We start from the raw sequence: 25234 nt of genomic DNA on the forward strand, positions 1-25234 counted from the left end.
GCTTCAGACCTGAAGACATTTCATTTAGGATGGTGAAACTAAAAAAAGAACTCTTCTATTGTCAACACAACCTGATAACTAGTGAGGTTCAGTCAATCCTAACAACTTGTTTGAAATCTCATGGCTCATTTAAGAAGTAAATACTGTGAGACCTGGGTCTTAAATTAGAAGGCAGTAAGTTTTATTGTCCACTCTATAATCCTAAATTCCACTGTTGGTTCTTAACATGTTTTTTTCACATAACCACCCAGCAGTTTGCACTGCTTATTGACTAAACATTCAAAATGAGGTCATAAACAAAAAGTGCACTGAGTCAAAATAACTTCCTGAGACATCAACATTAGCCACAGCATGCTTAAGAGTATTAGCATCTTTGTTTTAAAATGTAAAGTAGCCAATTTTTCAACACACTCTTCTAGATAAATGACACTTTTAAAAGAATAAATTACCATGAGCAAAGTTTATGCTTTTTAGAACTCTTTAGGAAACCATTTTTCTTATTGCCACGTGCTTTAAATATCGTAATAAATTCCAACACGGTGACAAGAACCCACACACTGCACCTGTGCTTTCTATCTTAATTAATCCAAGAAGTACAGGCCTGCTCACTTTAATTTGTAAAGGAAATGATGATATAGTGAGTTTTAACTTAAGGCATTAATTACCTAAGCAAGCAGAATTAGCTTAATGTTTCAGTAGATCTTGCCTAGACACAAGCACCAAAAACAAATCCTCTGAAATTTTGGAAGCCTTTAACGGCCTATTTAGGAATAGAAAGCAAAATGCTCATTCTACCTTAGGTGTCCAAATGGATTAAGTTATATTGAGGGAAAAAACAGTGTAAGGGTTTAGAGATGCTCAAGTTTTTGTGGTCTTTACCACAGAATTAATTAAATTCAGTTTAGTTGCCTGGTGACTATCAATATTTTTTTCCCTACTTGTATATGAATGCTTATCTTTGAAGAAGGCCTCCACTCTTTCAAAACAAAGGTTACGACTGTCTTAATGCTGCAGTAGACTGATGGCCAAAATCTTATAAAAAAGTCTGCATGGACCTAGACAATCACATGTTGCAACTGTGCACACAGCACACCATCTGTTGGATACAACTGCCAGCACAGATTTCGTGAGTTGGCGAAGGACTGCAACCGTCAAGAATTCTGCAAGTGTTTCAAAGTGCAGGGTTCTCATTAATTTTAATTTCCTGTTGGCTCTCTAAGGAAAGAGTGAGCAGCGAAAGCACCGTGTGCCACAAACGCTCCAGTTCAGGCCGCACGTACACCTGTGATCATAAACGCTTCTCCAGGGCTGGCCACTCAAGAGCTTGAGATTCTGTGTTTATTTCTTCTTTACCCGAGAAGAAATAAATCTGAAGGATCTACAGTTATCTTCTCATACTGGGGTAATACTCTTGCAGACATCTGGAAATACTTGACAGTAATCATTTAATTAATGCAAAACTAATCGATGACAATATGCTTAAAGACTTCCCTCGGCGGAAGAGCTTTCTGTGGTGCACATGATCAGGGTCTGAGGAGAACAGGCAGTTCTTTGACTCAGGAGCGCACCACGAGGGAAGCTGTGAGCCAGGATCTCTTTAAAGAGTGAAGGCGCTCTCGGGTATTTAAGTAGCAAAAGCAGATGGTAGCATACTGCTACACTGCTGAAAACTGGCAGATGCTGCTGGCTGAAAGTTTTTACCTCCAGGCTCCCTAAAGGCCTGGGTGGCTGAGGGCTTTCCAAAGACCTGGCATCACTACAGGCGTTTGCGTGGGCTCCTGGACCCCACCACTGTCTCCACTTCATCACCCCACACTGCTGCTGGCTGCTCTGGTGGGTTGAAAAGATCCCAAGACAGGAAGATGCCTAAAATGCCCCTGTGGCTGCAGAAGCAGGGCTGGTACTCCCTCCAGGTTTACCACTTTCTGCAGTTGGCAGCACTGAGGTTTCTTGGGTTTTGTGGGTTTTTTTTTTTTCCCCTATCACCGTAATGATTTGCCAATCCAGAGTCAGAGGAAGAACTGTAAAAAACTCAGCAAAGCTCAGGGCACATTTATACTTGAAGGAGAGGACTTTATCTGCCTTCTGCCACCATTATGGAGACTGTTTCTCCAGTGCTGCCATGGCAGATTTTTGTGTCCCTCAGCTCAAAAGAGCAACACAAACTGAATATTAAAGAAAATTTTAAAAAGTTACCTTACAATTAACAGTACCTTCAGTCTGAGTCAAAAGCAAAACAAAAAATAAATAAATAACTGATTTATCTAATTCCTCTTATACTAGCAATTACTGTCAATCCAATTAATTCCTTTTTTAAAATTTGGAACTAATATGGTGGATTAACAGATGGCTTTTCAAGTTTTTGTTCTTATTCCAAAATCTTTACATTACCCAAAGAATATCTATTTAAGTATGAATGATAGTGTAATTTTTGCAAAACATGATCTTCATACATGCTCTCCAATTAACACTAAACAATCTGGATGCTAAATCTGTTTGGAAATAATTCTAACAAAAACTGAAACATTAGACGAGTGCTGTAGTAAACAGATTTGCCTTTAACATTTGTGTTAGAAATTTTCATAGCCACACCCTAAACAGAACTTTTTTTAGTAGAGTCAAAATAATTGGTTCAGTTAGCCTCAATACATTTTATCTTATCTTTATGCTACCTTCAAGACGGTGAAATCACAAATTATTTTTCTTATCATCTCCTTACATCCAGGAACGTAACAGGAAACACCCAATTGACAGAAAATCTAAAAGACAAATGCTAAAAAAATACATAAATTAAGCTGCATGCAGACTTCAAGATAAAGAATGCCTCCTACTCCGCACATCTGTCTGGCAGGTGTCTTTCTGAGTTAAGTTTTGCCCTTTTGGAATCTGCTCTGAATACTACAAAAGACAGAGAAGTATTTGCTTTCATTTTTCTTTTTTGAAAACTCTTTTTCTTAAGGCACAAGGAAAAGCCCTCCATGTCCTGTAAATGCAGTCAAAATGACTTTCGATAGTTCAAGCAACTTGTATTTCATAGACACAGGAATCATACAAAATCTACTTCTTTTGGAAGGTCCTTGAGATACATCATAAAGAGGGAAGATAAGCACAGAAACCTGCGCACACTTTATACTTACATGAGTCACATTTTTAACATTCTATATCTAATATATGATGGAATAAATAAGACCAGATTTCCCTTATCAACACCAGCTGGGGTCTTAAATGGAAATTGGTCTTTGCTTTTAGTCCATTTTCTTGTTTTGTAAGCAAAGTATTTTATCACCTTCTTTACACTTTGTCCCACCTTTGCTTCCTCTTGTCCTACTCTCTTTTAGCCTCTTACACTCTCTTCCTTAACACACTCACTGCTTCTCTTAGAAATTCTTTATTCATCTTCTGGCAATGATTCCTTTCTTCATCTCTTATTTATTCCCATTTGCATTCCCTCAGTAGCTACTGCAAACATTTTTCACTTTCCTCCAAGTGATGAGAGGGTTGAGCAGTTCACAGGTGTGGTAAACGCTGGAGAAGGAAGAATTCCTGCTCTAGTCATTCCATCCCCCTCCCCTCTCCCTTTTTACAGCTACATGCTCTGTGTAAGTCAGAAAAGAAATAATCCTGCAAAAATTAAATCCAGTCATATGATCTCATGGAGAATCTTCCCAGCTGTGAATTTATTTTCCTTCTCTCTCTCTCTTTTTTTTTAAGTTTCACTTTCTATTATTTAGCTCCTCATCTTAACCAATATAGTCTCTTTAGCAAGTCAACTATTTCTGCTGATTAACCTTTCTAGTGTCTCCTACATCTCTCCCTGTTTTTGCTGCTTCTTTTCCATTTTATTACTATTTTATTTAAAGTCTATTTCACACACTTGATTTTCCCCTACCTCTAGTCTTTTTCTATCAATCAATTCTGCATGCTACCATCAAGATCAGTATTCTTAAAACACTTTTCATCGTGTCATTCTCCAACCTAAAAACCTTCAGTTGGTTTTCCACTTTCTAGGAAATAAAATTTCAGACTTTGCAATCTTACATTTAAGGCTTCCACCATCTGACCCAAACCTAGCTTTCCATTTTATCTCCTGTATTATTCCAAATGCACTTGAAGGTCTCCACTTCATTGTCACCCAATATATCTTGTCATTTCCTACCTTTAAGCTTTTTATTACATATATTATCCTTTGTACTGCCTGCCTTCCCTTCTCCAACCTTTACTGAGTCCTCCTCTTAATAAAACCACATATCTGAATTATTGCTTTGGATTACAATTTAACACTTTACTAACTTACATGTTGTCTTAACAAATGTATACACACACACACACACACACACACACACACACACACACATATTTAAACCCATAGTGCCTAGCACAATCCAAACCAGAAAACAGGACATTTGTTAAGCTAAAGCTTTCTAACAAAGTTTGGACTTTCCAGATAGAAGGACTGCAGAATCTATGATGGGTGGAAAATGTAATCAGAAGTTGGCCACTGGAAAAACTGATGCTCTGACTCAAAACTAGAATGAGCTTAAAAGGGACAGTAGAAAGCTGTATGTCAAAAGCTGTGTGTGAATATTCTAACAGCGGGGTATGAGATGGCCCTTGCCCAAACCACTAATGGCCTCTGATTGCCTAAATTCATCACTCTAAATTCTGCTGAATTTCTCATTATGACAACTTTCAGTACATTATTCACCAAAATGACTGCAATAATTCTCATTCACTCCACAGGACCCTCTGCAATGCGACTTTGCTATTCTCCTCCTCACAAGGTAAAATCCATTTCCACATCCTTTGAATCTGGACTGGCCTTGTGACACACGGCGACTAAGTATAACCACTTGTAAGTGTAGAGTCCAGTGGCACTAAGTATATTTACACTATTGCACTACCAGCATGACACTCCATCCCCAGGACTTTTCTCATCTTCTAAAACCGAAGTTCTGCACTCAAAAAACAATAACTCCCTACTTCCCCTTTCCCCTGTCCCTGGCAACCAACATTTTATTCTGTTTCTATGAATTAGATAGACTAGATACCGCATTTAAGTGGAATCACACAGAATCCTTTTGTGTGACTGGCTATCTCACTTAGCTTATGATCTTCACAGTTCATTGATCCATGTTATGGTTTGTGTCAAAATTTTCTTCCTTTTCAGGCTGAATCCTATTTCACTGTATGTATATATCACATTTTGTTTATCTGTTCACCTGTCAATGGACACTCAGGTTGCTTCCCTCTTTTGGCAACTGTGAATAACACTGCTATGAACGTGGATATACAGGTATATATTCAGGTCTTTGCTTTTATTCATTTCTTTCGGGTATATACCCAGAAATGGAATTGCTGGATCACATGGTAATTTATGTTCAATTTTTTTGAGGAATGCCGTACTGTTATCCATAGCTGTACCAATCTACATTACCATGTGTAGTGCACAAGGAAGGGTTCCCTCAGAATTCTCCTTATCCTCACCAACACTTATTTTCTGTGTGTGTGTGTGTGTGTGTGTATGTTTATATAATGGGTGTGAAATAGTATCTCATGGTTTGGACCTATGTTTCCTTAATGATTAAGGAAATCATCATTTGATGATAACAAACAAATCTTTTCATTTGTTTGCTGGCCATTTGTATATCTTCTTTGGAGAAATATTTATTGGAGTACTTTGACCATTTGTAAACTGGGTTGCTTAGTTTTTTGTTGTTGAGTTATAGTCATTTAGTTGTACGCTGCTGCCCACCAGGCTCCTCTGTTCCTGGGATTCTCCAGGCAAGAACACTGGAGTGGGTTGCCATTTCCTTCTCCAATGCAGGAAAGTGAAAAGTGAAAGTGAAGTCGCTCAGTCGTATCCAATTCTTCGCGACCCCATGGACTGTAGTAGCCTACCAGGCTCCTCCGTCCATGGGATTTTCCAGGCAAGAGTACTGGAGTGGGGTGCCATTGCCTTCTCCCATTTAGTTGTATCCTGGGTGCTTACCCCAGGATATATGTAAGATATAAGACTTCCATGTATCTTACATGTAAGATACATGACTTACATGCTTTTTCCCATTCTGTGGGCTGATGTTTGTCTGCTGACAGTGTACTGTCTGCTGACAGTGCACAGAAGTTTCAGTTCAGTTTATCTATTTTTTGTTGTTGTTGCCTCTGCTTTTGGTGTCATATCTCAGAAACCACTGACAAATCCAAAGTCATACAGCTTTCCCCCTGCTTTTCCTACGAGTTTTACAGATACAGTTCTTACACTTATTTAGATCCTTGACTCATTTTGAGTTAACTATTGTATATTGTGTAAGGTAAAGGCCCAAATTCATTCTTTTGCTGTGGCTACTCAGTTTTTCCAGCATTATTTCTTGACAAGGCTACCCTTTCCTCATTGAATGGTCTTAGTACCCTTGTTGAAAAATCATTTGACTGTATATGTGATGGTTTATTTCTGGGCTTTCTATTCATTCCATCTGTCTATATGTCTGTCTGCTTTGATTACTGTAGCTCTGTAGCAGATTTGACATGAGGATGAGAATTCCAACTTTGTTTCTCTTTTTCAAGGTTATTTAGACTATTCAAGTCCCTTGAATTTCCATATGAATTTTACATGGATTTTCTACTGCTGTAAAAAAAAAACAACATTAGGATTTTAATAGAGATTATACTGTAGTTTGCTTTGGACAATGCTGACATCTTAACCAAATTAAGTTTTCCAATCCATGAATATGAGATGTCATTCCATGTATTGGTGTCTTCTTTAATTTCTTTCAGCAATACACTGTAGTTTTCAGTGTACAGGTCTTTCATCTCCTTGGTTAAGATTATTTCTAAGTACTCATTTTTTTGATGATATTGAATTTTGCAACTTCTTCTATCACCTTCTTGGAACACTGCTACCACAACATAAAACTTCCAGGCTTGCATGATAGGGTGATATAGCCTAGACAACTCTTAGCACAACTGCCAGACATGAGTGATTTTAGAGATCATTTAGCTCCAGTCAAGCTGCTAGATGATTACAGCCATGTGAGAGACTCCAGGGGAGAAAGCAATGACACCCCACTCCAGTACTCTTGCCTGGAAAACCCCATGGACAGAGGAGCCTGGTGGGCTGCAGTCCATGAGGTCGCTAGGAGTCGGACATGACTGAGCGACTTCCCTTTCACTTTTCACTTTCATGCACTGGAGAAGGAAATGGCAACCCACTCCAGTGTTCTCGCCTGGAGAATCCCAGGGATGGGGGAGCCTGGTGGGCTGCCATCTCTGGGGTCGCACAGAGTCAGACACAACTGAAGTGACTTAGCAGACTTAGCAGAGAGACTCCAGGGGAGACTAGCAGAAGAACCACTCAGCTGAACCTAGGCAAACTGCTTACCCACAAAATTGTAAGCAAATAAAATAGTTATTTTAAGCTACTAAATTTTGGGGGTGGCAGCAAAGACTAACTGAAACAGAACTAAATCATTTTATTTGCTATTTCTAAACTATGATAATTTATTCATTACTTTGTGCTCATTTCAAACTGTTTTCCAGAGGCGGTTAAGATTTATTCCGACTGAGTTAAGACAGAGTTCTTTGATGTCAAGTACTCTACATTATTCATTGTGTTCATGAATGATTTAAAGATTGAGTGGCAGAATTCTAAATAATTTATACATATTTTCAAAGGAGATAGCATAAAATTAAATTGTATTAGAAGTATAGAAATACAGATTTCTAATTTATAACCTCAAAATTGAAAAAACAGTAAGGAGATACTATAATTAGTGTATTTCAGACTAACCTGTGCTATTGCTAATAGTTGCTAGCAATTAGTGCTAAATTTACTGAGGAGAGATTTTGAAACTTTATTATCTTATTATTAAAGAACTTAAATGATCACAATATTTAGGAGAAAAATATTTAATAATAAAAATATTTATAATCCCAAAGCATTTAGAGGCTTGGTGTCTAAGCAAAATGGCTTGATATTACTTAAAAATTCTGAAGATACACATATATCTAAAATTTTATGTTTTATAACACAAATGTATTATTAACAAATATAGCTCTCGTTATTTTAAGTGAAAATCTTACAGAGCAATAGGCAAAAATAAATGCTATTTATGTGTGTGCGTGCTCAGTCGTGTCCGACTCTTTGTGACCCCATGGACTGTAGCCCACCAGGCTCCTCTGTTCATGGGATTCTCCAGGCAAGAATACTGGAGTGGTCTGCCATTTCCTTCTCCAAAATGTTATTTGTAATACATACTAAAACAAAAATTTACTTAATAAAAATTTCTACCACATTAAAGAACTCACTTGAAAAATTTACTCTCTCACATTGTAGAAAGAGTTATTTTTGAATTCTTTACCTAGTATTATAAGTGTTCTTTAACAGAAATAATAAGGAGAAAAAGAAAAAATAAGGAGAAAATGTAACAAGAGGCAATACATAAGTTTTTTACGTGGCTCAGATGGTAAAAGAATCTGCCTGCAATACAGGAGACCTGGGTTTGATCCCTGAGTTGGGAAGATCCCCTGGAGAAGGGAATAGCTACCCATTCCAGCATCCTGGCCTGGAGAATTCCACGGACAGTGGAGCCTGGCAGGCTACAGTCTACTGGGCAGAAAAGAGACGAACATGACTGAATGCCTTTCACTACTCACTCAGATTTCTAACTGGACATAGAACAGGACTATTTTTTCTGACAAACCAAGTGGAATTAACACTTAAGTAAGAAACTATTTGAGTTAACTTTCAAAGCTGAGGCAAATTCCTCAATGTCTATGTCATAAATACATTTGCATCATTTGTTTAGGAAATTTAATTTACTGTCAGAAATATCTTATATTTGCATCATTTAAAACATCTTCTGAAATAGTTATCAGTTTTGTTTTAGAGTCCTAAGTGTTTCTTTAAATTTGGGCTATAATTTATTTAACCACGAGCAATTCCTTACACTTCTCTGAAACTACATTTCAACAAACAGACCACAATTTCACCACTCCTCTACCCATATATGGTAACACACTGAATAGTAAAACATAGTCCATAATTTTAGTCATACACAAGTGCACACACACACACACACACAACCTACTTCTTGCTTGGATGACCAAACAGAGAGAAAAGAAATATGGAAGAAGTAAAATGCACTTACGAAGTCAAAGTCTCCATCTTGAGGAACTTTCCAGTTATCAGGAAAAACATTTTTGGACATAGGGAAGGGCTCATGCATATTCTGATTACAGTTTTCATGACTCTTATTCTTGAAGTCCTGTTTATCAAAGTAATCCATGAAAGATGGCCTTTGTACTTGTGGAGAAGTTGCATTTCCTTAGGTAAATGAAGAACACAAGGAGGTGTAAGTTCTTACATTTACTAAGAGAACTATACGCTTTATTAAAATATGATTTTTTTATTACTATAATAAATTTTCACTAGTCAGATTTAAGAACAGCATAGTTAATGAAGAAAATATAGGAAGTAAAATAAGAATGAAGAAACAAAAACATCTAAGGCAAATAGGTTGCCTTCACCCAATGATAAGGCAGAGATCTGTAATATCCTTAGATTGTAGAAACATCTCAGAATTTCGGCAGAATCTTTATCATAATTTTATTAAAAACCATTTCAAATACATTTGAAATTTGTCAAAGAAAGTAAACATTTTAAACCTCAATCTTTGTTCATAAAACACTCAAGCCCACACTGTTGTCCCTGCGCACCGGCATCGGCTGTAAGAAGTTACGGCTGTAAGACTTACCCAGCTTCCTCCTGTGTCTCTCTGACTACTTCCTCACAGTCTTTCTAGCTGATTCTACCTCCTCCTGGAACTCCCATGGCTTCACCTGTCATGTTTTACCCCTAATGCTATTTCTCCAGCCCAGACCTTGCTCCTAGGTTCTCTGACTTTCCAACAGCTCAATTCCTGGACCTGCAGTGAATTAGAGTTACCTTGAATTTACCAGTTCTAAAGCTAGATCCAAGATCTTTTCCTTCAAGCCCATTGCTTCTCCAGATGTTCTTTGTCTGCCAGTTAACATTCTTAATCCCCAAAGTGATCAAGTTGAGAATGAACCCAGACTCTCTTTTCTCATCAAACCAAACTGATCATCAGGTGGTTTAATGCTACTGTTCTATCCGCCACTGCTACTGTCTTAGTTCAGCTTCTAATCTTTTCTTGCCGAGGCCACTGTAGCACATCCTCCAAACTGGTGTCTGTGCCAGTTTGGATTTTGGTCGCACAGACAACGTAGTGACCTTTCTAAACACAAATCAAATCATGTCTTTCTTCTGTTTAGGATCTTTCAGTGACTCCTCATTTCCTATACTGAATGATTAAAGTAGAAAATAAACATAGAATAACTAGACTTTCCCAGTGATTTTCAAACTTGATTCCTTAAAGCCCCAGTGTCCTCCCCCAAAATCCTAAGTATCCATGTATCTGTATGGCTGAGTTCCCTTCGCTGCTCACAGAAACTATCACAACATTGTTAATCTGCTATATACCTCAGTACAAAAATTAAAAAGCTCAAAAAAACCCTAAGTGACCACCACAAAGACACTTCCCTATGCAGTTCTCCACACAGCAAGTTGCCTATCACCTTAAAACTTTCTTGTGACAGGACGTACACTTCTCCACAAGGAAGCCTGTTGGGCTATTCTGTTACAGAAAGTCTTTTTTAAAATGTGAACTTGAAGTATGTCTTTTTGCAATTTAAACTCATGTTCCAAATAAATTTCTCTTTAGTACACCAGTCCTTCAGATATCTGAAGACAAATAATGGCTCCATTTTGGCTATCTTTCTCAGGTGAAACATCGCCAGTTCCTTTCACGTGACATGTTTTCGAGACGCATCGTCATCTAGTTTACTGGCCTATGGAGACGTTCCAGTCTCTAAACGATCCTCTAAAATCGGACATAACACTGCTAACAGTAACATGGCCAATCCAGAATGTATTTGTAATAGCACTAATGCAGCTTAAAACTATAGTTAGTATTATGAAAACTAGATAACACTATTGGCTCAGGATGAGCTATGAGGCAATTTTGTAAACATTTCTGCAATCAGTCAAAGTAAAAGTCCCCTAAGAAATGAGTAGTGGCAATAGGAAGGAAAGAGGCAGAACAATACTTGGGGCTGACAGAAGAAAACAAGGACATCGCTGAGAAATTTTATTCCAGGAATCTCCTTTTGCATTCACAACAGTCCTGAGCCTCCTTCTAACTTGATCCTAATCAGAAGCTCCTTTCCCAGTTATAGGAGCCACCACAAACACCCTAGGGTCTCAAGGTGAACAAATCATAACCTAATATCTAGAGGCTCTCCCTTTCGGAAGATGACAGGGGTCTCTCCTGTGGGGAGGAATGGCCACGTAACTCAATTTTCAAATTGGGGTGTTATGTAGTTGCAGTTAAAACTGAAGGTTGCTGCTCCTGTACCTTCCTATATCCTCAACTTGGGAACAGAAATGTAGTAATTAGGGACCAGAAGACATAAGAAGAGGTACCAGTGACACATAAGAAGAAGCATCCTAGGAAAACTCTGTTTTCTTGATACACGCATCGCCTCTGTTTCTTCTTGCTCTTCTCTGCCTGGAATGCAGACTTCACAGCTGAAGATCTGACAGGTACTCTGCAAGCAGGAAGAAGAGAGCACTACCCTAAAGATGAAAGAATCTACCCTAAAGGAAGAATCTCTAATGATGTCATGAAATCACTCTACCAATGTAGGACACTCTGCTTCTGGATTTTTTGTTAAATGAGAAAAGAAATTAATCCTGCTCTATTTAACCCATTGTTATTTGGTTCTTCTGGTACCTACTACCAAATCCGGTCCCTAATTACTACATTTCTGTTCCCAAGTTGAGGATACAGGAAGATACAGGAGCAGCAACCTTCAAATTTAACTGCAACTACATAACACCCCAATTTGAAACTTGGAATTCACTACTACTTAGCAGTTCGATTATCACTACATTTCAGGCTGATCTCAAAATCTATGATAAAATGCCTGTCAGAGTCCACACTCAAAATTTTCAAAAATAACCCATTTCTACGTTAGAAATAAACATTTTCACAGAAAGTTAACCAAAGTCCAAAAATCAACTGAAATAAAAGAAGGCAGTCGGTGGCTCAGAGGTTAAAGCGCCTGCCTGCAATGCAGGAGACCTGGGTTCGATCCCCGGGTTGGGAAGATCCCCTGGAGAAGGAAATGGCAACCCACTCCAGTATTCTTGCCTGGAGAATCCCATGGACGGAAGAGCCTGGTGGGCTACAGTCCACAGGGTTGCAGAGTCAAACATGACTGAGTGACTTCACTTTCACTTTGCAGCCTGGGGTCGCACAGAGTCGGACATGACTGAAGTGACTTAGCATAGCACAGCATAGTCTGTTTCATGAGATTTTTCTGTTTGGATGATGTCAAAACAAGATATCATTAACCAAGACATCCCTCTACACAATGTTTTCCAAATGTATGTGCTTATACTTTTAACTATTTTCCATCATTTAGTTTAAAACCTACTATCAACATTTAGAGTATACACTTTTCACATACAAAGAAAATTTTAAAAACAATTTTTAATTTATAAGGAGGAAAACAGGTTAGGTATATTTTAAAAGTTGGGCTTCCCTGAGTCTGGAAAGATCCCCTGGAGAAGGGAATGGCAACCCACTCCAGTATTCTTGCCTGGAGAATCCCATGGACAGAGGAGCTTGGCGAGCTACCACCGATGGAGTTTCAACGACTGAGCACGCCCACACATGTTTTAAAAGTTAACGGGATGGAGCAGCTGTAATTGGCCAGTCGTATTTAACTACACCATATGAAACACATGTCCACAGAGTGCAGTTGAGTCTCCAAGGAGGCTCGTGTTCACAGACAGACAAAGAGGATGATGCTTCTGACTTACAATTTGTTTTTTAAAAAAGAAACAGGAGGCCCTCCAACAGGAGAGCGAAGCAGGAAATCTCAAGACAGTAACCACTGTCATATGTGATTGTGGTTGCTATGGTGAATACTTTTTTTAAATACACAGAAAATAATCACATAAAATTGACATCAATTTCTCCAGTTATAGTTGAATTCTGACCCTATCTTATAAAAATATATTTTTTTATTTTAATAATAAATTTAATGGTCAAAATTACTTCATCCTTCAATTTTGGTCCCAATTCCTTCAACTAGTTGCTATGGAACTAAAATGCCATTAGCAATAAGGAATAAAATAATCACCACTCAATTCTTTTGTGTATGTGAAATTTTAAAGAAAAAAATTATTTCCTCTCCTTCAAATATTCCCTAAAACACACACAAGGAAAGTAAATTATATGGTATATCATACCTTTTACAAAATATGCCAGTCTACTCACAATTATTCACCAGCTATTCTAATTTACACATGACTTCTAAAGAGGTGAAAAACTGTCATGAAAATTTAAATATACAATGGAATTTTTAGAATAATCTAACAAAAATATAATGTTTAATTTTTAATTTCTTAACATGAGTATGACAAAGACAGTCAAATGCAGAAATGAAATAATCATCACTTTAGCATAATATCTGGAGTAGGAAATGGTAACCCACTCCAGTATTATTGCCTGGGAAATACCATGGATAGAGAAGCCTGGCAGGCTACAGTCCATGGAGTTGCAAAGAGTTGGACACGACTGAGTGACTAGCACTTCACTTCATTTAACATAATATATTTCACTATCAAATGGTTTTTGAATATTATCTAATTTGTTCTAAAAATATTTTAATGTGGGTGTTCCAACTGATTAATGATCCAGAAAATCTGTCCTTTAATTTGTTGCCAAGAGTACAGTGAATAGGGTATATATAGAAGGGGCTTTCCAGGTGGCACTAATAGAAAAGAACCCACTTAGCAGTGCAGGAGATGTAAAGAGACACGGGTTTGATCCCTGAGTTGGGAAGATCCCCTGGAGTAGGGCATGGCAACCCACTCCAGTGTTTTTGCCTGGAGAATCTCCCCATGGGCAGGGGAGCCTGGCAGACTATAGTCCATGGGGTCGCAAAGAGTCGGACATGACTGAGGCGAGTCAGTGTGTGTGTGTGTATACATACATACATACATACATACGTGTGTGTGTGTGTGTGTGTGTGTGTGTGTAAACCAGGATGTTAATCCAGAAGCTACTAACATCAGCTTTTTCTTAACATCAGACTCTACTATGAAACAAAGGAGGATACAGTCAACATGGAGATGATCTAGAAGCCATTCAGAAAAAGATTAAAAGCTTAGTAAATAATACCTGCACAAAGGCTGAAAGAAAAGTGAAAGAAAGTGAAATCAGTCGTGTCCGACTCTTTGCGATCCCATGGACTGTAGCCTACCAGGCTCCTCTGTCCATGGGATTTTCTAGGCAATAGTCCTGGAATGGGTTGCCATTTCCTTCTCCAGGGGATCTTTCAAACCCAGGGATCGAACCCGGCTCTACTGCATTGTAGATAGACGCTTTACCGTCTGAGCCACCAGGGAATGAACTGTACAGCCAGAAAAAGTCTGAGGATACAATTTAGTAAGTATCCAAGTATACATGAAGGAGTCTTGCACAGAAAATGGCGACCAGCTGTTTTCCATCTCCAATGAGGGCAAAATAAAAGGAAATAGACAAATCGAGGCGCAGGATTTTAGTTAAATGGAAGCAATGATTTCCTGCGTGAGTAGTGAGCACTGCAACAACCAGTGTGTCTACGGAAGCCCTTTCTCCAGAGGCCTTTATAAGAATGACTGGTTGTCATCTGCAAAAGATTAATATTTATGTGTTTGTCTGTGCTCTGTGCTGATAAAAGAGGCATCCTATCGTCAAAATACCTACACTAATCACATATCATTCAACATTCCACAGAGCAAAAGCACATAGGACAGACCATACGCAGTATCCACAGGAAACTCTAAACCACTGTGGCCACACCTTAGCTGAACACCTAGTACCTCTGCAGAGGAAAATGAAGGGTTTCTAACTGCCCAGTGATACGCAGGGTATCTGCACCCAGCTGAAGGTGGGGCCTGTAGTCTACCACTGTCACCTTTACTGCTATGTCACTGGCAAAAGTAATCTTAAAGAGGCATATAAAATTTTTTCATGGAAGAATGGCAAGATCTCTGGAGAGGTGGGAAAGTGATCCACCGACACACTTCCCTATTCTGACTGACTTTTTTGGCACCTGAATTTCCATCTTTAGTTATTTACTCCTTTGGCTTAAAAATGTTTTCGGGAAAAACTGTAAATTTGTTGGGGGGGATGTAAATATTTCAAGAACATAAAACATCATTAAGGATTTTTACACCTGCATGTTGGATACTTTGCTGAAATAGGTTTTGGGAGGAAGAAGGAAGGAAAGGGATCTGAATCAGAGCTGAAAGAGAAGACTATTACTAAGCACAGTACAGGACATGGAAGTTATCATTCAGAGCAAATGGTTTCATGCTTACAATTGTGTCCAGAGGCATCCAACGAACTAGAGAGTAGGAACACCTAATGGTGCTTCTTATCTTGATATCTCTCCTGAATGCCTTCTAAATCTAATATCTATTCCCAGGATAAATCCTAAAAACCTAAAGCAGAACCTAATTTGCTTTCTCTTACTATTTAAGTGAAACTACATACATGTGTTTTCTAAAATGAAACAATAAACTGTGATCTATTTTAAAAATCACCATGTATTATAGGCATATACAAAGAAGAAATCTAAAAAATATATATTCAATTAAAATCACTTAATATTTAATAACTGATGAATAGCTATGATAACTTAATATAAATAAACAAAATAAAATCAAAGGATTCAGACAGAGGTTCTTCCTCTAGCCATTCTTATTACAATATGGTCTCCATGGACCTCACCATTCAGCTCACTGCCTGGTGAACGTGCGCGACTGCGTCTCCCTCCTTCCTGGATACAACAGGTGAGTTCCAGGCACTGAGGGTACAGTGAGGCTGCTTACGTCTGTCCTAAAAAGTAAGCTGTCAGTCCTGACTGCACCTCAGAAGTGCTTGGAAAGTTTACTGCTTTGGGATGTTAAGTTTTGTTAGAGATCTGTGGCTCCTCTTCTAGTCTGCAGAACCAGCATCTCCAAGGGGCTACTGCTAAGATGCACACTTGAGAGGTGAGTCACATGGACCCAGGAGCAGGGTTTATCTTGTAAATCAAGCCTCTGCTCCAGCCTGAGAAGATCTCTTGAGCTCCTGTTTCTGCCTTAGAATGTACTTTTCTTTTCCTCCACTTCATGTCAGTTGCAATTCTAATGGGCTTTCATTCCATAGCTTTACCCCAATTTCTGTAAAAAAAAGAAAAAAGTTGAGCTGAGGGCTCAGGCCTAGACCCTATACCACACAATGGGAAATCTTCTCCTTGACAGCACTGTATTATTAAACACAGTGAAAGAAAAATTCTTAGTTTGCTGAGTCATGTCCAACTCTTTGCAACCCCATGGGCTGTAGCCCACCAGGCTCCTCTGTCCATGGGGATTCTCCAGACAAGAATACTGGATTGGGTTGCCATTCCCTCCTCCAGGGGATCTTCCCGACTGAGGAATCAAACTCAGGTCTCCAGCACTGCAGGCAAATTCTTCACTGTCTAAGCTACCAGGGAAGCCAGCAGTTGGCTGAAACTGAGCAACCACTGCCACTGCCTCTGGTGAGCCTTCTTATTGTACAGGCTGGAAAGCTAAACACTACATTTCCTGTAACACCCTGCACCTAGGGTCCTGGGTAAGTGTACTCTCTCACGACTGGGAAAGCAAGAATTGAGGCAGAGAACAGGGGCCTGCTATGGCAGCCACTTCCTTCCAGCAGCACAGCTATGCAGACATGGGATTTTTTACAGCAGCGTTCCAGCTCCAGCCGTCAGCCTCACAGGTACTAAAAAGGTGGCCGCAGTCAAAGTGGTAGCTTTCTAATCCCTGAATAGCAACAGGGATTTGATTTCAATCTGTATTAGTGAATTCAACAGTGCCAATGGCAGCCTCTGAATTCACTAGCTTCCTGACTGTAGTAATAGTAGTAGTTCCATAATGGTCACTTTTGTGGGTGTGTGGGAGTCATTCTTGGAGGCCCAGCCTACACAGTCCTCTCTTCCAACCTCTCTGCTGATTTTGTTAATATCCAAAACTCTGACTTAAATCTTTTTGTGTTTAAAATGCACAGTTTCTGTCCTCCAAAAAATACTGACTGACACAAGCCTATATGTGTATAATTCCTAAACCCTCATAATAAAAGCATCAGCTTGGTCATACTACATCGTGTCTACAAGGGTATCATCAAAACCACTGTAAAATACTTTCCTCAAATGATAAAACACAATATCCAAATCTAGCAGTTTCTCTGATCTAGAGGTTTAGCAATGTTGTCAAGAAAGGAAATCAAATTATTCTGATATGATTTGTTCCCACTAACCTATGCTGACTTACAACAATTCAAGTCTCCTTTCCTAAAGGACTCACAAATATTCCAGACAGCCTGCCCAAGGGGATGTCAGGTTCACTGGTCCACAGCAATGTGATCTGGGGGTCAAACCTGGGTCTATATATTGGGTCTACCACTCATCTGCTATGAAATCTTGGACAAGTCACTTCATGTTCCCAAGTCGCAGTTTCCTTAGTGGCAAATGATAGTGACGTTATTTACAAAGTCCTTGTGAGAAGTTAATGAGATAATGTATGTAAAGTTCCAAGCACAATGCTCAGCCCATACTAGACCTGCAATTAATGATAGCTGTGAAAGTGAAGTCACTCAGTCGTGTCCGACTCTTTGTGACTCCATGGACTGTATGTAGCCTGTTAGGCTCCTCTGTCTATGGAATTTTCCAGGCAAGAATATTGGAGTGGGTTGCCAGCTATAGCCTGAGAAATTTACCTTCTATTCTCTTTTCTGAAAATAAAAAATGAATAAAATAAAATAAAAATTAACTTCATCTTGCTTACATGGTACTTCCCTCATTTTCTCAAAAAAAGACATCAAACTTCACAAACGGTGGAATACAATTCTCTCACCTGCAAGTTATCTCAACACATTACTGATCATACTCCCAGTCAGGAGGTATCGAATCAGCTGAGTGTTCCCTGATCATTACATCACCTTGCCATTCGATTTCTTATATGCCAATCCAGCCCCAGCTCTGGGAGGTCAGAAAGTTCCACTGTAGGAACACAGCAGATCTGAACAAGCTAAAGGGCCCCCACTCTTTCTTTGCTGCAACAGTTTTGCTCTTCTAGAGTTACCCACAAAGAAATAACCTCTACTAGTTTATCAATTTAATGACAACGGATTCCTGACCTGATCCTAATCTATTTCCTCCGGATAAAAAAAAAATCCTAAATGTTGATTCCCTCAATGACAACCAATCTGCTTATACTTACTGTCAACCTCATAATTCCAACTGGCATAGACTAGTCTGGATAAAAGATAATATGTACGGCAGCAGAAATCTATTGGCAAATATTGGCTGATGCCAGATTCTGAAAGACCTGGGTTACCGAGCTGAAGCCTCGACATCCCGTGAGTAACAAGAGCCCAGGGAAGCGGGAACGGGAAGATGCAGAGCAGGGGCGGGACGGTCAGAGTAACGCTGGCACTGCTGGAAGCAAGCACGGAGTTCTCTGGACGTGCTCTCCAGGTCTACGCCCGTTTAAAAAAAAAATTAAATTTTAAATATTTACTGTCATTTTCTCCATTTCCCTCAAAAGATCTTTTAACAACTTTGCTTCCTAGAGTTAAGTCATCACACTTTTAAGAAGTAAGGAAAACAGGCCTATAATTTCTAGCTTCATGGATACAGGTATAAAAAAGTATGCAGACATAATTTAAACTGTCAAGAATATTAAATTGGGCAACTCTTTTGAAGCTCCAATGGTAAAGGTGATGGAAACCAGAATTTTCAGCATATAACACTGTAGATATTTTAGAAAACTGAAAACTATATAACGCTTTCATATTTTAGGGAATATATAGATATATAATCTTTTTAGGGAACAAAAATGCTAAAGACACATTACCAAGTGGGGCTTTCATTAACTTTTAACATAACCTAAGAGCTCATACCAACTAATCTAAGACATTTTAAAAAAGATTAACATCATGAGGAAAAACAAAACTAAAACTAATTATGTAGTTTCACGGAAAGTAAGTTCTGCCTCAGTAACTTCTTTACATTCTATACTACTGCTGTATTACACTATGACAAAACCAGGGATTACACTAACATCATTTGGTTCAATTTTTGGGTACATGGAAATCTCATATTATAACATGATGTCTAAATTGTGGAAACTTAAAATACAAGGAAAGTTGGCTCATGAGATTTAAAACTTGCTCAAGCATATAAAGCAACTACATAAACCACTATCTGCTCCATTTAAAAATGAGCTTTCAATAAAACTTCTGTGACCGAAAAAAATCATGCTTAGGATATAAAATTATGACATAATCTGAATGTTTACTGTGGTTGTCAAAGCTAAAAGTCATTACACAAAACATGTGGAAATCTGTTATTTTAAAGCATGAGGTCTGATAAATCATTATAACATATCTCTTCCTTGAAACAGAATAATCTAATGTGAGTTCGATTCCATATATACTCATTTTTAACTACTGTTTAAATGATGATGTTTAACTGTATGGACTACATGGGAAAAGTTGTTTATGTAGTGTCATAAGGAGCTCGGTAGCCCTCTGAAGATGGAACGAAGCAGTCGATGATCTTACTGGTCTGTTAAGAATCAGAAAACCTGACTTAGAAGAATTTTATAAGCTGTGGAAAACCGATGGTACCTGCTGATGGGAAGCGTGCTGTAAATGACCTTATCTGTCTTTTCAGTCTACAGGGCGTATGACGTGTACCCTAACAGAAGCTGGTTTTGGAGGCCACGAGACCGTCCAGTATAGTCTGTTAGCATGTTAAGCATGCAGAAGCCCTATTCTAGTAATATGCTCAGCTAGGAAGGCAAGTGTTAGACTGCTTTCCAGGGCAAAGGCTCAGGAAACCCATCAGCATGAAAGATTAAAATAAAAGAAAAAAATCACACCCCTTCCCACCCAGGATTAACTATCAATATCTGGCAATGTGTTTTCATCTTGTGCTTCACAACCCTCCCTTTCAAAGTATACAACCATAACGGGTATGTTTACTAAGGAATGTGAAGAAAGCAATGGCAGTGAGCCAAATGACTCGAAGCTATGAGCTTATCAAGCAGCCTCCTCATGGGATGTGTGTGTTGAGGGGGATGGGGCGGGAGGGGAGCGGCAAAAAGAAACAAAAATGTTGGAGAGGAAATTCCTACCTATATCCATTTTACATCAGCAAATCAGTTGACTATAACTTTATAGGCTCTACAGTGCAAGAAGTCATATATTGCTGCTTTTGTGCCCTTGGGAAGAAGTCCTATGTAATAAAAACCAGCCTGTGCTTAGACTCTGACACTGAGCACATATGACTAGGGTAGTGGGGGAAGAAAAAGGTCAGTAGGCATCAAGAGGTAATTAATCTGCTTTTGTCTGTAACGGAGAAATCACAATGTCCTACATTGTTCACTGCAATCTTAAAGAGCCATGTTTATACAAAGAGAAATGCTAGCCTGTGAACGTATCTCTGTCTTCATCACTGTAAGCAAAGGAGATCAGAGAGAAAGCTTTAACCGTCCTTTCAGCCCCGCAGCGCCCCTGGCACTGTGCCTCTCACATAACGAGCAGTAGTAAGTATGCACCGAGCTGAATGTTCTGCCTGAGGATGCTCATCCCTTGAGTCATCTTTCCAGTGTTTCTTCTTTTCCCACCTTAGCCCTTATGTCTTCCCTCAGCTGTTCCCCTGTGTTACTGCAGCTTCACTGATAATTTGGACAACATGAAATAGTATTATATTGTATTATTTGGGATGAATTTTAGGTTTACTTTTTTAATCAGAAAAGCAAATGTGAGGAATTTTTTTATCTCTATCGTTCTATCTCAAAAATACTTTACAAATTAAATTTTGGATTAGTATCCGTCAATAGAAAGTTCCATAAACCCTCAGTTAAAGAGGAGAGGCTTTCTGCTGCACTAAAAGAAATTCTGAAACTTACTTGTGCCATACTCCTTTCACTGTTTCCCCCCCACCAAAACTTTAAGCGTTTTATTTTGTATCGGGGGTATAGCAAATTAATAATGTTGTGGTAGTTTTGGGTGAACAGCGAAGGGACTCGGCCATACATTCACATGTATCCATTCTCCTCCAAACGCCCCTCTCACACAGGCTGCCACATAACACTGAGCAGAGTTCCCTGTGCTATACAGCAGGTCCTTGCTGGTTATCCATTTTGAGTGTAGCAGTGTGTACACGACCTTCCTAAACTCTCTAGCTATCCCTTCCCCTCTGGCAACCATAAGTTCATCTGCTAAGTCTGTGAGTCTCTCTCTGTTCTGTAAGTTCATTTCTATCATTTCTTTTTAGACTGTTAAATAAAGTCAAGAAACAAAATTTTCCATAACTGGCTGTAACAAGTAACATAGAACTATCCTGGTTTCTATAGAAGCATACTCTCAAAACAGAAGATTAATATTCAGTGGGGGAAAAAGCCACATACTTTTCATAGTTCCATCTTCTTCTTCCTCATCCTCGCTGTTTATAACCATGGTCCCCAAGTCAGACTCTAACATGGTGCTGTTGTGCTCGATCATGGTCTGGGCCCCTTCACTCATCGTGCTTGTGGCCCTCATGGTGCCCACGCTTTCCGAGCTCGTCTTCACCATGGTGTGGGAGTCCAGCTCATCCTCATCCTGCAGGCAGAGCACAGCAATGAAGGCAGGCTTTTCTAACACAGATGGATATCTTAGAAATGAGCATTATCATATTTTTAATAATAAAAAAATTCTATTACTACTAATTTTCATGTAAGGACATACATTTAGTGTTATCCTAAGCGCCAACAATCCAACATAACCTAAAGAATTCAAAGGAAGGCTTTAGGTATTAAAACTCAAGCAATAGAAATTGTTTGATGAAACTGAAAGTGGCCAGTTGTTCTTAAAGTAGGATTAAGACAGATAAGGTAGATAATCAACAAAGAATATATAACAAAATAAATAAAAGACAGCACATTAAAGACAGAATGTGTTGGCACTATTATAACAGCCTTAATAATGTTTATAACTTTGTACAAAGCCATTAGCTTTTAAAAAATTATTATAAATATACATTACATAAAATCTACCATCTTAATCATTTTTCAGGGCACAATTCTATGGCATTAGGAACATTTACAGTTATCATCCAACCATCAACACCCTATTCCAAAAATGTTTCATTATCTCAATTCTGTACCCATTAAAAACTAACTCCTCATTCCTCCCTTCTCCCAATCCTATTCTACTTTCTCATAGAAAGTATGGAATCTCTGTTCTATTTTCTGTCACAATGAATTCACCTATTCTAGGCACCTCATATAGGTAGAATCATGTCTTCGTGTCTGGCTTATTTCATTTAGCAAAATGTTTTCAAAGTTCATCCAAATTGTCCCAGATGTCAGAATTTCATTCCTTTTTAAGACTGAATGGTTTTTCACCATGTGTGTGCAAACACACACACCCCACCACCATCACCACCACCTTCTGTTTATCCATTCACTTGTTAATGGACATTAAGGTGTTTACACCTCTTGGTTATTATGAATAATGCTCTGAATACTGGTATATAAGTATCTATAGATACATGGTCCTTGACTTCTGATGGTTCAACTTGTATTTTTCAATGCTACAACAGTATAAAAGAGAAACACATTCAGTAGAAACAGTACTTTGAATTTTGAACTTTTCCCAGCCTTAGCAACATTTGGTAGGAGCTACTCTCATGAAGCTCTGTGACAGCAGCAGCCAGTCACGTGATCGGGGATGTAAAGAACCCGTACTTTTACAACCTTCTGTACCTATAAAACCATTCTGTTTCACAGAATGCTATGGTTCAGCACAGCATTCAACAAATTGTGTGGGATTCCATACTTTATTATAAAACAGACTTTGTGTTAGATGATTTTGCCAAATTGCAGGCTAATCTAAGTGCTCTGAGCACATTTAAGGTAGGCTAGACTAAGCTAGGCTTTTTTTTTTTTAGTTTATTTTTTTAACTTTATTATTTTTAAACTTTACAAAATTGTATTAGTATTGCCAAATATCGAAAATGAATCCACCACAGGCATACATGTGTTCCCCATCCTGAACCCTCCTCCCTTCTCCCTCCCCATACAATCCCTCTGGGTTGTCCCAGTGCACCAGCCCCAAGCATCCAGTATCGTGCATCGAACCTGGACTGGCGACTCGTTTCATACATGATATTATACATGTTTCAATGCCATTCTCCCAAATCTTCCCACCCTCTCCCTCTCCCACAGAGTCCATAAGACTGTTCTATACATCAGTGTCTCTTTTGCTGTCTCGTACACAGGGTTATTGTTACCATCTTTCTAAATTCCATATATATGAGTTAGTATACCGTATTGGTGTTTTTCTTTCTGGCTTACTTCACTCTGTATAATAGGCTCCAGTTTCATCCACCTCATTAGAACTGATTCAAATGTATTCTTTTTAATGGCTGAGTAATACTCCATTGTGTATATGTACCATAGCTTTCTTATCCATTCATCTGCTGATGGACATCTACGTTGCTTCCATGTCCTGGCTATTATAAACAGTGCTGCGATGAACATTGGGGTACACGTGTCTCTTTCCCTTCTGGTTTCCTCAATGTGTGTGCCCAGCAGTGGGATTGCTGGATCATAAGGCAGTTCTATTTCCAGTTTTTTAAGGAATCTCCACACTGTTCTCTATAGTGGCTGTACTAGTTTGCATTCCCACCAACAGCTTTAACAAGTGGTGCTGGGAAATCTGGTCAACCACTTGTAAAAGAATGAAACTAGAACACTTTCTAACACCATACACAAAAATAAACTCAAAATGGATTAAAGATCTAAATGTAAGACCAGAAACTATAAAACTCCTAGAGGAGAACATAGGCAAAACACTCTCTGACATACATCACAGCAGGATCCTCTATGACCCACCTCCCAGAATATTGGAAATAAAAGCAAAAATAAACAAATGGGACCTAATTAAACTTAAAAGCTTCTGCACATCAAAGGAAACTATTAGCAAGGTGAAAAGGCAGCCTTCAGAATGGGAGAAAATAATAGCAAATGAAGCAACTGACAAACAACTAATCTCAAAAATATACAAGCAACTCCTACAGCTCAACTCCAGAAAAATAAATGACCCAATCAAAAAATGGGCCAAAGAACTAAATAGACATTTCTCCAAAGAAGACATACAGATGGCTAACAAACACATGAAAACATGCTCAACATCACTCATTATCAGAGAAATGCAAATCAAAACCACTATGAGGTACCATTTCACACCAGTCAGAATGGCTGCGATCCAAAAGTCTACAAGCAATAAATGCTGGACAGGGTGTGGAGAAGGGGTAGATCTTGCAGCAAACCAGGCTTTCTTCCTGCAAACTTATCATATGCAAACGCTTAGGTGATTTGCATCATCTTCTGGCCCGGAGGCCTGTTAACATTTTAAGACCTTTCTTCAGAAAACTTATTTTTCTCTAAAGGTGGTTGGTCAGGAGCCACCCTCCAAAAAAGCATTAGATAAAGTTGCATTCCTACAGAGCAAAGGTGTGGTGGGCTATAACAAGAAAAAGAATTAACTCAAGGGTCCCAGGTTACAAACATTAAAGCTACTACTTACACCAATTATATTAATCAATACACTGCCAGGGACACAGCAGGTAAGGGATATGGAAACTTAGCAGCAAACAATGGCCCAACAAGTGAAAAACCATTCACCAATACAATTTCTAATCAATCTTTTAACTACTCAAAAGAATCTGTGTTTAGACAGTTTAGAACATCTCCTGCCTCTCACAGTTGGGAGGCTCTGAACAATCACATGTGGCCGGAAAAACCTATTCAGGCAGGCTAGAGGATTTCCAAAGGAGTTTGTAGGTTAAACACTGTCACACCCAGGAATTATTAACTGGAACTGTAAGCTAACTCTTTTTTCAGAGAGAGGTAGTGGGGGAGAGCCCCCCGTAAAGTCAGAGGTTTAGGTGAAAGCACAAGCAGAAAGTAGGCAGACTCTGGTTTTGGGGGTATATGCTCGAGAATTTCCAGGGGGACTCCTGAAGCTCGATCCCGCCTTTGCGTATGCCGAGCCTCCTTCCTCATGACCTTTGTCATGGGCGG

General features: G+C 38.9%; 1 protein-coding gene across 2 annotated transcripts in view; it reads right to left on the reverse strand.

Moving 5' to 3' along the window:
- Positions 1–25234, reverse strand: part of STK3 (serine/threonine kinase 3) — a 309491-nt gene that overhangs the window by 76449 nt on the left and 207808 nt on the right. Inside the window, exons 9-10 of one of the 2 annotated variants that reach the window (XM_070383024.1) lie at positions 21575–21767; positions 9144–9319 (exon numbers count right to left, since the gene is read on the reverse strand). In XM_070383024.1, coding sequence (XP_070239125.1) covers positions 9144–9319; positions 21575–21767 — 369 coding nt within the window. The remainder of the gene's footprint in view (positions 1–9143; positions 9320–21574; positions 21768–25234) is intronic. The other variant, XM_070383025.1, reaches the window with a different exon arrangement.

This window comes from Bos mutus, chromosome 14, assembly GCF_027580195.1.
Source record: "Bos mutus isolate GX-2022 chromosome 14, NWIPB_WYAK_1.1, whole genome shotgun sequence".
Taxonomy (NCBI): Eukaryota; Metazoa; Chordata; class Mammalia; order Artiodactyla; family Bovidae; genus Bos; species Bos mutus.